Source organism: Manis pentadactyla, chromosome 5, assembly GCF_030020395.1.
Source record: "Manis pentadactyla isolate mManPen7 chromosome 5, mManPen7.hap1, whole genome shotgun sequence".
Taxonomy (NCBI): Eukaryota; Metazoa; Chordata; class Mammalia; order Pholidota; family Manidae; genus Manis; species Manis pentadactyla.
Genome location: NC_080023.1, coordinates 77208707 through 77226834, shown reverse-complemented (window position 1 = coordinate 77226834; position 18128 = coordinate 77208707). Strand labels below are relative to the sequence as shown.

Here is an 18128-nt window from a genome sequence, read left to right as displayed (position 1 = left end):
TTTGACTGATATCAGCTTCAAAGGTAATTTGCCCCAAGCTGGAAACGTATTTTTCCCCTGGAGTTACACTACTCCTCAGTTCAACATTTTCACACACATGCAGGCATACTGCCTCTGTTTTCCCATGCTTCTGATTGCAGATCAGTGTTTGCAAACATTTCATATGTGAGAACACAGATCATTAACTAAGAAGCAGAGTCTTCTGAGACACTACAAAATGAAGCCTGAAGTCCCAACAAGATTCCTTTAGCATGTTCTAAATAGGACCTGCATACTATTTCAGGCTTTGTGTCTGCATCCAAGCAGTACACTTTTCTTCCCCTTCAGCTAATTATATTTGCAGATAACATGTAATTAAACAATACAAAATTCTACAGAAATATGTTTACCCTTCCATGTATTTCTATTGATTTAGATATGAGAATTCTACTTGCAATATGAAACTAGGAAAGCAATCATGAAGAACAAATTATTATATTTTTATTTTACCTTTGATAACCTATAATTTTATCAAAGAGCACTTCTATTTTAAAATTGTTTTGATTGGAAATGGATATCAAATAAATTAACAGCACTTTTCTCTTAACATTAGTCCCAAACTTTGGAACTCATATTAACATTTTAAAAGGTCAAAAATAATTAGAATTAATCATCCTGAACTGATAAATAAGCACACACAGGAACAAAATATCATAAGGCTTTTGCTGCTGTAAAATTACTATTTTCTGAATATAAGCAGCTAAAAAATATTTTAAATGGCTCACATTTTAAGTAGGAAATTACAATTTTAGCATTGGATCTGAGGGAAAAGTTAGGAAAGAATGACCAGAAAAACACTGGTTTCCTTTTTTAGATCAAAACAGGACTGATCAATTTGGAGAACGACCTTTTCTCCATCTGACTTAGGAAGGGGATTATTGGGAAGTTGCTGTCTGGGATATGACACTGAACAGTCATGCTGAAATAAATCTGAGTTCAAACTGAAATCAGTTTCTCTACTCTTTCTCTGTTTCCTACGTTGATGAGTAACATCCACATCCACACAGTCTCTCAAAACTGTACTCAAGAATGATACTGATTTTCCTCCTTTACTCCCACTTCTAAAGAATGACCAGGACAATGGATCCAAGCTCTTTAGCTGCTCTTCAGCAAATTCTCTTCTCCATTCCCATTTGCCTGGCACAGCCCTTCACCAACACACACCTAGGTCTTCTTACTGGTCTCCATTATAAAATCTTATAAACACAAAGCTGGGCATCTGTTAGCCTAAATTACTTGGAGAATTCTCATAGATCTTATAGGGATCTTCCTAACTTCTAGTCTCCTCTCTTGTCATATCACCCACTGTAACTTGCCATTTCCCTCTTCTGCTAGATTACTTCATAACACCATGGCTTTGGCCACAATGTGTCCCTGCCAAATATTGCTTTCTCATGACAGTGGTGAACAAACTTCTTTTTTCTCGATGTAAGCCAATTTATAAAATAACTTATACTAGCGACAGTTTTTTTTTTTTTCATTCAAAATGAAAATAATTGAGTCTCGAGTTTTTTGGTGAAGGAAGGTAATTATAATTATTATACTTTACTCAAGAATAGAAAACTGAAGTGAATTCTGACATCAGCTTTCTAATCCCTAAAGGTTAATACGGGCATACTTGAAAACCAGCAACACAGAAGTAGCAATCCAATATTTCACTTCTTATATTCACAATATATTTTGTAATTAAATAAACATATTTATACAAGTAATGGTTTTTCAGCCTCAAAATGGTCCAGCCAAAGTGGGAGATATTGATATTGCTCCCAATTAAAATTGAGGAAATAAGGTTTTGAAAGCAGATATGGGGTTATAACAATCAATGTAGTACTTCCTAACTCTCCATGGTCTTCCAGGGTGTGATAGTCCTTGGAATTCAAAAAGATAAAATGTTGTCCTTGAGTCCCTTAACATGGGTTTCCCTCTTGCATGCCAGTATTACTGTTTCTCAACTGTGTCCTGGCAGGGAAGCCAAGAAATACAACCTCAACAGCACCAAAAAGAAAGATAACCATTTCCCAAGGGGTAACTTCTAGGTACTTTATCAACCTCAAGAAGCTAATAGCTGGCCTGGGCATCTCCTCTGCTAATCCTGAGGCTATCAGCCTGGTTGAGCCAAGATTTTAAAATAGCCTGAAATATATCTGAAATATAATTTGACAAAACATATTTTCTTTTCATAATTAAAAAAAAAGCCCTCAACAAATTTAGTATAGAAAAAACATACCTTAACACAATAAAGGCTATATATGACAGACCCACAGACAACATTATACTCAATGGTGAAAGGTTGAAAGCTTATTGCCTAAGATTGGGAACAAAATAAGGTTGCCACTCTCACCACTCCTATTCAACATAGTACTAGAAGTCCTATCCAGTGCAATGAAGCATAAAAAAGAATTAAAAGGCATAAAAATAGGAGAGGAAGAAGTAAAATTGTCTTTGCAGAAAATATGATCTTATATATAGAAAATGCTAAAGAATCTCCCCCAAAATTGCTAGAACTAATCAACAAATTCAATAAATCAGCAGTATTTGGATACAAAATCAGCCTACAGAACACAGTTCCATTTCTATACACTAACAATAAAACAGCTGAAAGAAAAATTAAGAAAACAACTCCATTCATAATAGCATCAAAACCAAAATACCTGTGAATAAATTTAACCATGAAGGAGAAAGATCTGTACACTTAAAACTATAAGATTTTAGTGAAAGAAAACAAAGATGATACAAATAAACAGAAAGCTATCCCATGTTCATGAAATGGATGAATTCATATTGTTAAAAATTCCACATTACACACAGCCATCTATAGATGCAATGTAACCCTATCAATTTTCCAATAGATTATTCACAGAAATGGAAAAGACAATCATAAAATTTGTAAGGAGCCACAAAAAACTTGAAGAATCAAAGCCATTCTGAGAAAGAAGAACAAGACCAGAGGCATCACATGTCCTGATTTAAAACTATACTACAAAGCTATAGGAATCAAAACAGTATGGTGCCAACATAAAATAGACATGTAGAATAGATCAATGGAACAGAATTTCAAGTCCAGAATTACCGCCAACTAATATTTGATGAAGCGGCCAAGAATACTCAATGGGGAAGGTATAGACTTTTCAATAAATGTTGTTGGAAAAATTAGGTTTTCACACAGAAAAATGAAATTGAACCCTTATTTTACACCAGTCACAAAACTGAACTCAAGATTGATTTAAAGACTTACACATAAGCCTGAGAGTCCTAGAAGAAATTGTAGAACACCTAAAAGAATATATAAAACTCCTAAAGGAAAATATAGGGAGTAAACTCCTTAACATTGGTTTTGTCATTGATTTCCCAGGTATGACACCAAAAGCATGAAAATCAAAATAAAAAATAAACAATTGGGACTATATCAAACTAAAAAGCTTCTGCACAACAAGAGAACCAACCCACAAAATGAAAAGACAAACTACAAATGGAAGAAAATATTTGAAAAATGTATGTATCTGATAGGGGTTACTATCCAAAATACACAAAGAACTCATGCAACTCAACAGCAAAATGCATATATACATACATACATACATACATACATACATACATACAAACAGTAACAAAATCCAGTTAACAATGGGACAAGTAACTAAATAGTTTGCAAAGAAGACATTCAAATGGCCAACAGATACTGAAAGGATGTTCACTGTCACTAATTACTAGGGAAATGCAAATCAAAACCACACTGAGATATCAACTCACACCTGTTAAAATGGCTACTATCAAAATATCACAGAAAAGTGTTGTTGAGGATGTAGAGAAAAGGGAACTGGTGTACAGTTAGGGAGAATGTAAATTGGTATACCCACTAGTGAAGACAGTATGGAGGTTTCTCAAAAAATTAACAGAACTACCATATGATTTAGCAATCCCACTTCTGGGTATACATCCAAAGGAACTGAAATCAGGATCTCGAGATATCTGCACTCTTACGTTCATTGCCGTATTATTCACAATAGCCAAGATATGGAAACAATGTCAAGGAATGAATGAATAAAGATGTGGTATGTATATATGTGTTTGGACATGCACACAGACACACAATCACACAATGGAATTATTAAGCCATGGAAAGAAGGAAATCCTGATATTTACAACAAATTGGATGAAACTTGAGAGTATTATGCTAAGTGAAATAAGTCAAAGAAAGACAAATACTGTGACAGCTTTATATGTGGAATCTAAAAAAGCTGCACTCAGAGAGACAGTAGAGTGGTAGTTGCCAGAGGCTAGGGTTTGGAGGAAATTTGGAGATGCTGGTCAAAGGGTACAAACTTCATTATAAGAATAACGGTTCTGGGATCTAATGCACAGCATGGTGATTATAGCTATACATTATTATATACCTGAATGTTGCTGAAAGAATAGATCTTAAATGTTCTTATCACAAAAAAGAAATTGTAATTATGTGATACAATCGAGGTGTGCTAGCTAATGCTATCCAGTGGCAACATATAGATGTATCGAGTCAGTTGTACACCTTAAAATCACAGTGTTACATGTCAATTACATCTCAATAAAGCTAGGGAAAAAATAACCTCTTCTCTGCCTCCAAAGTTGTTTTGTAGAAGCTTTTCTCCTCATTCCTTCTGACTTAAATGAATTAAAATGAACTATTCCACCGTAAATTCAATCAAGTGCCACATCATGAAGCTAATAGAAGTGCTTATCACTGTAGCACATAATATCTTAGTTTGTATTTAGAGTAAAGAACATTTAATATTAAAATATCAAAATATCAATTAGGTGAATTAGCTTTATTATCAATTACTATAAGCTTAGAATAATATTTATGTAAGATTAAGAAAAAGTTCTTCTTAGCATATTTCTAATGATACTTTATAAAAGAATTGTTCATACTTTCTTACCCAAGGATGAGATAGAAGGTGCTAAAGCTACTGTAATATCAATTTCAAAGGTATTATACCTTATCATTTTAAACAAATTATAAAATTTTAAAAACATGGAATATCCCAAACTACTTCTTATAGCATAAACCTGGTTCTTCTCTCTCTCTATTCCTTCCTTTCTTCCCTCTCACTTGAACACTTAAGGGCACTATATGTCCATACTAAAGCAAAAACAAAGATTCAAAGATTCTAAATGACAGAGAAAGTGAGTTCCTTGTTGAATCCCTCCAGAGAGCACCATGCTTGAACACAGACTTCTGAATTGCCATTTAATGATGCAGGCATATTGCAAGTACTCCAAAGAAGATTGGGGACTGAGCCACCCTATGTGGTGGATGGGGTGTAAAAGGCATCATACCTTATTCCTTAACCATAGTGGACCTGAACTGAACCAATAGATTTTGCGGTGAGCACAAGCAACAGCAGATAAATTATTATTCACAAATAAATATTTATCTATATTTTGAGTATATATACAATGAATATACATAGATCACTTGCAAATATATATGAAATCCATAATTGTGTAGCAACCATGCAGCTTAATAAGACATAATTAATAATGTTAAAACAATGTACCTCTCCTTAAACACATCATTTCCCTTTTCCCCTTTCCCTCAATTAACCACTAGCCAGACTTTTTTTTATCACTATCATGTGCTTCATAATTTCTTTTTTTAAAGTATAATATTAAAATTCTTCTTTATGATCTATAATATAGCATCAATTAGAAGCCAATTTACAATGTATATGTTCAGTATACAGCATATATTGATTGATAGGAATGCCAATCCAGCACATTTCATATGTAATCACCTAAAGAAGTATAGCTGAAATCCACATATGTTCTTTTTAAAAATCACCACAGACACGCCGCAGAACTGAGCTAATCACAAGGGTCCCAGCTGTCAGCAGCATTACCCCTGAAGGGCACTCTTCCCAATAATATTCTTCATTCCGTCCCCACCCTGTGTCATTCAGAGTATTCCTCTTTGGCCTGGAAGCATCAACCTTTTACAAGCTCAGCAGCCAGGAGCAAGTTCTATCTTCAGGATCTTGGCAATATTTTAAGAAACTAAAACTATTTCTTCTCAGCAAGACAGTGCATATAAGCATTCAGAGGCTGATTTTCTGGTTTATGAGTTATCTAAAACCCTCTGCTCTGTCTTCCTTGCTTTTGGCCATTTCACTGCTCATTAGCATTGCCACTGAAGGATGGGCAGGAAAAATAAAAAGAAAGAATCAGAGTAGCCAGTTTTGCTATTTATTGACTGCTTATCCACCATAACAAGAACTCTTGTGGAGAAAAATATAACTATTAGCCAGTTAGTTTTTAAACTGTTATTTTCAATTTTCAGTGTTTTCCCTTTTCTCAATTATACCTACATAATTAAAAGTTGGTGTAAATGTTTTCCACTTTTAAAAGTAACTTTATTGAAACCAACAGAATATATATTATCAACTATACCTCAATACAAAAAATAAAAGTAACTAATTCTATTTTTCCTGTGAGGTAATTTTCCCCTTTTGTTTGCTACAGTATAAAACTATCATTTTCATGTTTTATATACATAGAAGAAAGTACAGATTAATAATCTGAAAGAGTAGTATACTACTAACTTTAAAACTAAAAGAAAATGTAATTTATTTCCTCCATAATCAAGAAACCTAATATATGGCATTAAATTTAGAAAGGATCTCATTAGCTTTATTAATCACAGAATAACTGGGTCTTAAAGCCACATCCTCCTTTACTTGACCTTATATTATAACTACTGGCATCTACAGAAAAAAGAAAGAAAAAGAAAGAAGAGGAAATGAGGCAAGTGTAAAGACTTTCCCTTAGCATGGACTATTGCATGATTGTATTGACTCTGTAGTCTATAGGTACAACAAGGTGAATGATCAACCATCAGAAAGCTGAGTAAAGAGATTTCTATTACAAATGAAGACCTTCTGTAAGGGGCAATCTCCTTATCCCATTCTTAATATTTTTTTCTAAAATGTATGTTTCCTTTATGGTACCTTAAGTGCACCATAAAGATGGCACTTAGTAAAATATCACTCTCTGGTGCCGTAGTGGACCATAGTCATCCAACTGTGAGACCTGAATTGTTTTACCTTCAGCTTCTTAATACTGCAATATTATGTCAGAATGCAGATATACTTAGAAATTTCTAAAGAATGGTAAAGATGTCCTATGTGAGTACTTGCTCATAATAGGTGCTTGCTCAATAAACATTTCTTGAATCCAAAAAAAGTCATGTTATGATTTTCATGTAACCTTAAAAGTATATTTTCTGCAAATGGAATATGAGGATGTAGATCATGATGTCTCAGTTTGAAAATAATGAATTATAAAAAATGTCCAAACCCCAGCATGACTATACCACCAATGAACGAAGAGTAATCTGTGCATGAGCCACCACCTTTACTAATGAGGGATTAAATTTTTTAACAATTTCATTAAGAAGAAATTTATAATTATTTTCATAAAGGCTATGCTTCCTTTGGGCTATGCTGAGAGGTGCTAGTATATCTAAAATGAAAATTCACTAGTTTCCTGTTATCACCATTTATAAAAATCACAAAGAAGAAATCTGGACATTGATGAGTGATGGTAATTGCCACAACATCACTGAATTTTCTCTATTGTCAGACTGGAGATTTTCAGAAGAATCAGTCTTCTAGATTTTAATTCACCTTAAGCAACATGCAAGAGAACAATAGGACTGACTCTCTTATCCTCCTTTAGTTGCTAAGGTATGACACAAACTTTCTTTTTTAAAATAATAAGTCTATCTAAAATGTGCTGCTGGGTTGGGGGGTGGGAAGATGGGGGCCTGCCACTGATCTCAAGATTAAGTATACCTAGCACTTCACCAATTTTAGGTGGCCATTCCAACTTAAATTTGGATTTAAATAAGCTAGGTATTTCATGCAAATGATTGCATTTCACTACCCAAGGAAGTTATGAACTAGCAAGTTTAAAATATCTTTTGATGTTATATATTTCATTAATTATGTTCCTCAGCATCAGCATTACAGCTTGCTTTTACAGTCATTGCTGTACCCAAATCATAGGAATCCTATTTGCTCACTGGTCATGTATTCCATGTTTACACACTAATTAATGGATGTAACCAAGCAGAAACAACCATGTGACATTCATATTACATTGTTTCCATAAAAAAAATGTTTTTATAGAGGATATAGCACTGCCAATGACAAGGAACATAGAAAAAATGTAATTCCCCTGCTATTGGCACTCTTATTTTAATATACACTTATTTTAGCTGCAAAATCAATGTAATATACATACTTATGTGTGTATTAGTAGGAGACCAATGAAAGAACTACAACTCATTTTCAGAAGGCTAAATTCTGAGATTAGAAAATGTAGAGCATTTCCTTTCCTCATTTTCACCTATGACTAAAGATCTGTCGGCCATGGTATAGCACAAATAGAAATGAAAGTTCCATAAAAGGAAATATTTAAATGTGTCACTGAAAATTAGTATCATATGAATTTCTTTCATCTATCTAATTTCTTTGTGGGAATCCTATGCATTGCCTTATAAAATTATTATATTCTTTTTAATTTTTCCAAAATGATTTTTTAAGTAAGTCAAATGCATAGAATTTACTTAGAGAAAAATCTACAATTAGTTTAAACATATCTATTTTAACAAGAGGATTTTATGTATTTTGACACCACTCATCAGACAGGAATGTTGTATGATCTTAAAATTAATACGCTACTAAAAGACTAAATGTTGATTTTATTTGTAATGGTATAGCAATACTACTTAAAGTATAATGTACTTATAATTTCAGGTTCGAAATGTCTGTCTAAATCTGAGCACTCACCTGGGAAACTAAATGAAGCAAAAATACATAATAACTAAAAGAATCTATTTCAGAGAGGACATCTAAGCTTCTCTGACTAGTTTCAGTGGCTTTGATGCAGTATCACTTGATCCAAGATTACAAAACAAAAAACAACTGAAAAAAGAAACAAAAAACAAAAACAAACAAAAATTTAAAACAGTGCTATTCTAACACACCTTCTATCCAATCTCAGAAATCAAACAAGTCTGGAAAAAGAAGTATATTTTATTTTAAATTCTCCTACTGAAAATGTCCTTATGATTGAACTTTTAAAAATTTGCCATATATATCTCAATTCCCAACTTTAAACACAAAACCCACCCTTCACCTCATAGTCCCACCCCTACCATTGTTTCATTCTACTTTATGGAAAAACTCAGAGTTCCTCAATCCCATTAAATCTTTGAATCCCCCAATCAGTATTGTGTCACCTCCAATCAACAAAAAGCACTTTCATCATTAACCTTTGTCCTCAACATTTACAAACTTGGTCAAATCTCAGTTTCTCTCCATAAAATTTGACAGGGTCTCTCATTTCCTCCTTGAAATGTTATCCTCACTTGACTTCCAGAACAATACACTCCTAGTTTTCTTTCTAATCCAGACCACTCATCTTTCTTTTTTCCTGAATTGTCTCTCTCTCCCTGACCTCTACATTTTGGAAAGTCCCACAGGACAGTCTTGGAGTTCTCTCTCCACAGTTATTCCTCAAATGAACTTCCCTGCTCCCATTGCTCCCTTTAAAGACCATATCTACAATGATGTATTCCAAATGTACAGCTCAAATCCCGAACCACCCCCTAAATTCCAGATTCACATAATGAACTGCAACTTAAATTCTCATATTCGATGTCTAACAGGGATATTAAATTTAATAGCTACAAGTTTTTATTTCTATCTAAAAACTCACTCATTACCCCAGTTTCCCATTTTAGTTAATAGTAACATACTTCACCCACTTGCTCAGCAAAATATCTTGGAAGTCTCTTTATCTCTCCTGGATTTCTCCCAGCCAGACAATTGATCAGAATAATCTGTTTCTTTATGTTCAAAATACATCCGCTATCTGACAACTACTCATCCTTTTCAGCCACAAACTTAGTCCAATTCACTACTGTCAAATTTTCATATTTCTACTCTAATCACTCCACACAAGCAGAGATTATCTTTCAAAGAATGAATCATTTCATGTCATGCCTTTGATCTCAACCCTTCAGAGGGCTTCTTATATACCTAGAAGATCTAAATACCTTATCATGACCTATAAGCCCCTACACGGTATTCTCAAATTGCTACTCAGACCTTACTTTCTTGTTCTTCCTGCTTTGCTCACTGAACTCCGGATTTACTCCACACTGATTTTCAAGATGTTCCTTTAACAAATGAAGCAGATTCTTTAGTATCTTGTTTCATGGTCACTGCTTTTGCTACACCCTCTGCCTGAAATCATTTTTCATCAGATACCTACATGGCTCACTTTCTTTCTTTGAGCCAAGTCTCTATTGTAATGATCACCTCCTTAAAGAGGTCTTAACAGAACACCCTATTTAAAACAGCATACTTCCTTCATCAGCCATTCCCTCATTTTTCTTCAAAGCATTACCAGACATTACAACATTTTATTATCTGGTTGCCTCCCCAATGAGAATGTTAAGTCCCTTAAATGCAGACTTAGCTTATGTTTTCAACATTTTAATTCTGGGGCCTAAAAACAGTACTTCATAGACAGTAGGTTCAGAATAAATGTTTGTTGAATTAAAGAACCTTCTCCCAATTAACACACATACTGCAGGTTAGTAGTAATGCCTACCTTACCCTGTAATTCAGGAATATTAATTTCTAAAATTACTGTGATATTGATAATGAAGCAAAGACCTTTTTAAGATTATGTAGGAAAAATCGAGCACACAAGAGCAATAAAATTAGATTATTTATTTTAACAATAGTCTTTTGAATTATTTGGGGATGAAGAAACAAATGTAAGAATTGTAATTTTGGTAAAATTAAATACTTGATATTTTTTCATGAGCATAAATATTTGTTAATAAGTAACTTGACTACAGTGTGATTTAGAAATGTTTTAACACATACAGTGTTTTGGTACTTAGCTTCTCATGCTTCCCTCTCCATTCACTCATAGGTTAACTCAGCCTCAGCTTCACACAGATAACCATTTGTTGAGCAGCAGTAGGTTAAAAGCCAGAACACGTGAAGCAGGGATCTAAAACTATAAAGAACATTGAAAAAACACTTGCTATTTCTTGTATACTTTACATTCTTGAGTGATACCAAGCATATGCTAATATGCCGGTATGCTTAAAGATTTTAAATTCTAAAGGCTGTAAAGTCCATGCTTGTTAGTAGATGACTACTAATTTATCCAGTGAGCCTTAATGAGCACTAGCATGGGGGGAGCACCATGAGAGTAGCCCTGAATGTCATACCTTAGTATTAACACTAGACAAAATAAAATCTAAACAAAAACAAATCCAACTCTCTCAATCTGATACTGGAATCATCTAGAACAGCTCATCAACAAATATATTATGAATAATTCAAATTTTAAGGGGTCCTTAATGGAGTGACTAAAGGTTTTATGCTCCATTTATTTCCCCTGTATTTTTGTTTTTGTAATTCACTCTAAACCTAGCTATATGTATATAAGTAAAGCTATATGAACAACATTTGACTGTCTCTCTTCTCCCAGTTCCTCAAATATAGGAATTCATCTTCATTTTAGTTCATATAATTTTAGAATTTAAATTAACATTAGTCTAAATCTTATCTTAGGGTTGATAAAAATGAGGACTGAAGAAAATAAATAACTTCCCAATATTGTTCAATAAGCTATTGATACAATTGTTACTTCTAGAACAATTTTTACTGTCTTAACATCCCCATTTTTCACATTTGTCTGAACTCTGTGTTCATAGACAAATGCTAAAATTCACTAGTTTAAATGACCTGAATCCACAGATGTCCTCTTAATAATCAATCCCAGAATTACTTTAGTATTTTTCCCTTATTCTTTAGATGTCTATCTGATAGTTTAATTTTACCCTGAGAGTTTAATAATCCATTGTTCCAACTAGTTTATTAATTAATATTGGCACAGGGCAAGGTCTAACACAATATGACAAACTGCTCATTCATTTACCTAGTATTGCATTCTCTAATTATGTGATTGTGCCAATGTTTAAACTAATTTATCAGATTAAAATTGACCTAAATTTCATCCTCCATTAGTCTTATAATAGGATATGCTAGAAGGAAGACTTTATCTCTTAAAAAAAATAAAATAAACAGAAAAATTACTAAGTGATAATAGGCATTGGTTTTATATGACAACATAAACGCTATGGTGCTGGGAGCAGCAGTGATAGTAGCTTGTGTGGAGGAGACTGACACAATATATAAAACTTAATAATTACCAGGCCCAAATTATCTGAGAACATATATGATTATTCATATGAAAATTCAATTGTTGGCACTATTTTAAGATATATCTGGTTTTGTGCCCATGTATATTTTTCTCATAGCTCCATGTATGTGTGTTTCATGTTACAAAAATCAATCAGTTTGGGCACTCAAATCAAATAGGCAAGCAGAATCACTAGAGTTAAAGAAACGGCTTAACAAACTCCATTCACTAATGTCTGTTTACAACAGCACTATTAAACATGTATGTATCCTTCTTGGTGTCTTAGATTCTTCCACAAAAAATAAGTATTAGCTTAAGAATATAATTATTCTATTTTTAATTTTAGAAAAATTTAGATCATCAGATCTAGCAATTTAATTGATCTAGAGAATAGAAGGTGTTGGTACATCCTAGAATTAAATTCTTACAGGAATAAGAGACAGGGGTAATGCTTTCTCTTCTGATTTGAAAATAAAAACCACCTGTATCTTAAAGCTTCCCAAACCTCATTAAATGCCATTTCTTTCTGATAGTTTAAAAAGATATTTCATGTGACTTTCAAGTAGGACTACAAAGGAATAGCTCAGATGTAGTGACACCTAATGGCAAAGCTATCTTTGTAGGCCATAAATGTATTTTCAAATAAACATTATTATTTGTAGTAAAACTGCCTAAACATTGCTACTTACCAATATATTGTCTATAATCTGAAGTATCATGAAGATCCAATAGCAATGTGAAATACTTTACTTTTTAATACTAAAATAATACATATGCAGGTGAAAGAAGAAAGAAATTCTGGATTCAAAACTACAGTTTTAAAATTACAATATCCCTTTGAGACAAAATTACAGTATGATAAATTTAGCCTTAGAGATTAGAATTAAATATATGCATCTTCTATTATTCCTAACAGTCTCAACTGGTCTCTATTGCTGGAAAAGTTGAAAGTTAATTATCTTGATTTTTATTCATATTTGAATAAAAAATTTATTGGAGATATTTATCAGATATACATTTAGTTGGAGTAGAAAGCAAAGGTCCTTAGTGTAATGGCTTATTAGTCATGTCATAGTTGATGTCGTTGATTAATAACATTGTCTAACTTAATGCACATCTGAAGAATGCTTCAAATAACTGTATTAATGATACAGGAAAGAGTAACTAAACTATGCCCTTATTTAAAATTCAGAAGCTACTTCTTAATACTTTCTAGAAGTTTATACCATCTGTTACCCATAATTTAGGCAACAAGCAACTACTGTAAATAATAAAAGGATAACTTAAATTATTGAGATATCTTAGACAGTGCAGAGTCCTTAATGACTCCAGGGGACTATCATTAGCTAATGCAAATCATGAAGAGCTGAAAAAGAAACATTTTGGTAGAAGACACTGTACATCTTTTAGAAATGCTTTTACATTCTGTATTTGATAAAATAGTTCAGAAGTAATGAAAAGTAATGCTTTAAATCTACACCTATTATTGATTTTAATGTGGTGACACATTTTATTGCCCCACCAATCTTGTACTTTAATTTGAACTTTCTCATGAGGAAAACATTCTGTGAATTGTCTTAAGTTTCTCAAGTATGTCATTGTTGATGATTATGATCTCAGAAAATAATACATATTTGCTTAAGGGACAAACATGAATAAATTCTTCCTATATATCCCTGTTAGCATAAGGTATTTCATGATGACAAAAACATACTAGTGATTTTTGTAACATATGAATGAGTACAATGTTCGAGTGTTCCCTTATAGAGATATATAACAGAGGATAGCTCATTTTAATCAATTCTGTGTGCACAGGAGCCAGATAAAGAAATGAGCATACATTAAGCTGTTAAAACATGAGATCCTCCATATTAGATATGAAGCAAAACACAAACTGTGCAGTTGACTGGAAATGACACCTAATCCCTGCTTAATTAAAGCAGTACTCTAAACTCCTGTTGTGTTTAGGGAGTAAAGAGTGAGAGACGACTTACGTATGAAGAAAATAGCAGTCAGCGTGGCTAAGCTCAAAGACTTTGGAGATTTCTAGCTACATAAATCAGAGCGACTTCTGAATAGCCTCATAAAACACAGTATCATTGCCATTCTACTCACGACATTTGGGTTCTTCCTACAGCATGAAGATCATTAGGAAACTTCTAAGCAATCAAGTAACGTAGGTCTGATGAAATTACTCAACGCACAGGCTCAAAGTAGAAGCGTAAGTCAAAATTGCATAGTTTTTATATGTCAAAACATCTTTTCTTTGGGGGTAAAGAAGATCACTTGAGGTGATTGATTTCTAAACACTATATGTATGTGCATGTGTACTAAACAAGTATATAGAATTATCAAATCTTTAAAATACGATTTAACAGAAATTCAAAGTAATTACAATATTAGTGCATTTTTGACTGAAATACATTTCCATTTCAATCATTAGAGTTTAACATTGTATCTCATCATTGTAGTGAACTAATGTGTTTAATAAAACAGTTTAAAATATGTAATTGATTTTATTAAATTACCTGCACGAAGTGAAAACAAAGAGAAACAAAGGATGGAAAGAGTTTTCATACACACAATTTGGTTCAATACCAAAAGGAGTCACTATTGAAAGAACCTATCAAAGCACTGTCTTTTCTTCTTTGCAGCTTGCCTGAACTACATATTGCAGCTACTTTCTACTTGAACACATCACATGAGGCTGATAAATCCTTTCATTTTTGCATATCTCCTTATATCCCTAGAGTTGATATATTCACTTTCACTCTAGTTTCATCACTTTCATTCATCCCATTAGTCCTGGAATAATACATTGGCCATAAGCATATTTCTCACATTAAATATTTAAACGAAGGCAATCACCTCCTAAAGATAATTAATTCTCTTTTCCTATTCAACCAAGTAAACTAATCCAATCAATATTAACTGGCACTTTAAAATTTTAATATGGGCATTCACTTTTGAATTTATTATACTTTGGCTGGGGTGGAGGTAGAAGCAGGAGAGACTTTTAACCTCTGAAGTGCATACAAATTAACCTTGGTTATTTTGGGGGGGGGGAGATGTAATCTTTTTCAGCATAATATAAAACATGAAACATTTGAAACAATCATGAATTTGCTAACTTCATGGAAATATTAGGCAATCTGTAAAAGAAGCTGATCCTCTTGTCTAATGTACTAATTGCATTCAAGTCAAATTAATTGAGAAATAACTATTTGAGTAGGATATATATATATATATATATATATATATATATATATATATACTGTTAATGCATACAACCAGCTTTCTAAAGAAAGCTGTAATTTGTATAGTTACTTTTTTTTTTTTGGTCTGGTTATAAATAAGCAGACCATGTCACAATGACAGACAACAGAATTCAAAGTAAAAAATACAACTGTTCTGTTCTATTTTGAAACAAATGCCCAGACTGCATTGCAAAATAGTATTCATTTGATAAAGGACAGAAAGAGCTGTAGGTGTTTGCAAATAATGTTATTTATCGTGTAGACCACAGAATATGCAATAGAACAGGCATTTATCCACAAGTCTTCCTTCCTGAGCAATGAGCAGCATAAGGCAGAAACCTCTAATCAAAAAATGAATGTAAAGGTCCAATAATAATAACATATCTGCATACTGGTCCAGTCATTTACAATTGTACATCAATGTATGTTGTTTCTTTAAGAGAAGCACAGCTCATTTCTGAACTCTTTTAGAACACTGCTAATACCCCCAGTGAAAACCATCATTTCTCCCTGAAAAGTTCTGAAACACAGGCACTGTCAGCCCACAGGCAAAATGTGATCTCTAGGCAAGCTATCTAGTGCCTAAGTTATTTAATGCATCAGAGCAAGGTTTTCTGAATCCTGACCTCATTACCCCTTACCAGAGACATATATGGTTCTATTGATATAAATGATAGAGGATGGCAGACATGTTTACAAAGACAGCCTCTGAGACCAAGAGAGGGAGCCCCCTGGAGCTAAGTGGCTGGCGCCACTGTGGCGCACAGAAAACACAGAAGCCCCTCGCTTGGGTAGGCACAACAGCCACCTGAAGCAGCTTCCCCTTGCAGGGCTCTGGGGGGTGGGGGGGGGGTGCGTGCGTGTGCGTGTGCGTGTGTGTGTGTGTTGCCCGGGGACGAAAGGTAGACGCAAAGGGTAGATGCTGCGACCCATCTTTCGCCTCAATTTGCAGAACATCGAGCCGTGTGGACAGATAAAACTCCGGTGCCCAAAAAATTTCCCCAAGAGGGGCCCCTCTTCAGCCCAGTAAAAGAACCTTGCTGGCCCGCGGACGTGAATTTCCGAAAAGGAAATCAACGCATTAACGCGGAAAAGGCTGCAGGAGCCCGGCTTCCACTCAGCTTTCACAGATTAGCTAGTGAGAAGAGTTGGAGGCTGAAGCTGCGAGCGCTGTGCATGATAATGACGCGAGCCCCCGCCCGCCGCCTCCCGCCGCCTGCCGCCCTCCGCGGCCAAGTCCCGGCCCGTCTGGGTGCCGATAGGTGGGGCACAGAGCACGTTCCGCTGATCTTCCTGGAGTCGGGCCGCGCGGCCGACCGCAGCCCAGACGCCTTTGCTCTCGGCCTTGCGCGGCAACTCAAGAGTTGACGGCGAGGAGAGGCCGGCGTCCGAGAGGCCGCCCACGGGGGCGCCCGTGCGCGCTCGCTCCCCGCGGTTCCCAGGAGCCCCGGGGCCAGTCTCGCCGCCGCGTCAGGCCCGCGGAGCGTGTGTGAGGAAGCCGGGCGCGGGGCTGCCCGTCCGGGCTATACCGCCGCCAGCCCCTCCCGCCCCCGCCGCGGCGGCTCGGAGCGAGTACCGCAAAGCCGAGGGGACGGGAATAGGGGGCTGGGGGCACGTGCAGCACCCCGTCACCATCGCACCGCGCTGCGGCTGAGGCAGCCGGCTCACGTTGCAAAACCACCTGTTCGATCTGAGGGGAGCTTCCCCCACCTCCCACCCCAGTTCTTTTCACCTCACAGGGGACACTTCCTCTGTTCCCCCAAGATTTTTTTTTTTTTTTTTTAGTGGAGCAGATGTACATCCGGGAAAGAATATGGACGGTAGAGTCGATTAAACTTCCCTTCCCCACACACTGAAAATCCCCCCGCACTGCCCGCGCACACGTACTCTGAGGTAAACTCGAGGCCCCCACGCATTCAGCCCGCACTCCACGGTTCACCGCGAAACAACAGCAGGAGTCAAGGTTCGAGCACCCGCATCCTGCCAGAACACTGAACAAGTGTGAGGTAAGGGGGGCGGGAAGGGGCAATGGACCCCAGCCCCCGCCTAACAGCCACACACAGGGCGGAGGGGAAACCTGTGGGGAAATATTTGTGAACCCAAACCTTAAAAGTGCCCACGGGCAGCACCAGCCTTTCTTACCGATGTGAATGATAGAATCCGCATTCGCCGAGACCCAGGTTCGAGACCACCAGACGAACAAAACCAAGAGCCAGGGGAAAACTTCCATCTCCTGTTATGCTGGTGTTCTCTTTCAGGATGGTTTTTCTTTCGATATATATTTTTTTTTATCCCGGTCCAAAGAGTTTGAGGCCACGGTAGAGTTTAGCGCAGCTTTTTCTTTTTCTTTCTAAATCCCTACTACCAGAGAAAAGCCCTTAATCGTCGCTGAGGAGGGCAGAGCGAGTAAGAGAAAGCGCCCAGGCTGAGGAAACCTCCTTCGCAGAGCCGTGTCAGTTGGAGGGGAATTTTGGCATCGCCAGAGTTGTTTGCAGTTTGGCTTTTAAAAAATGTATCCAGCCTCGGCCGCTCTCGGGCAGGGGGAGAGGCTGGAGCTCAGAC

General features: G+C 35.7%; 1 protein-coding gene across 1 annotated transcript in view; it reads right to left on the bottom strand.

Moving 5' to 3' along the window:
- Positions 1–17799, bottom strand: part of GRID2 (glutamate ionotropic receptor delta type subunit 2) — a 1430685-nt gene extending 1412886 nt beyond the window's left edge. Inside the window, exon 1 of the mRNA XM_057502448.1 lies at positions 17709–17799. Within this exon, the coding sequence (XP_057358431.1) occupies positions 17709–17796 (88 nt within the window). The 5' untranslated portion in view covers positions 17797–17799. The remainder of the gene's footprint in view (positions 1–17708) is intronic.
- Between the last annotated feature and the right edge of the window lie 329 nt (positions 17800–18128).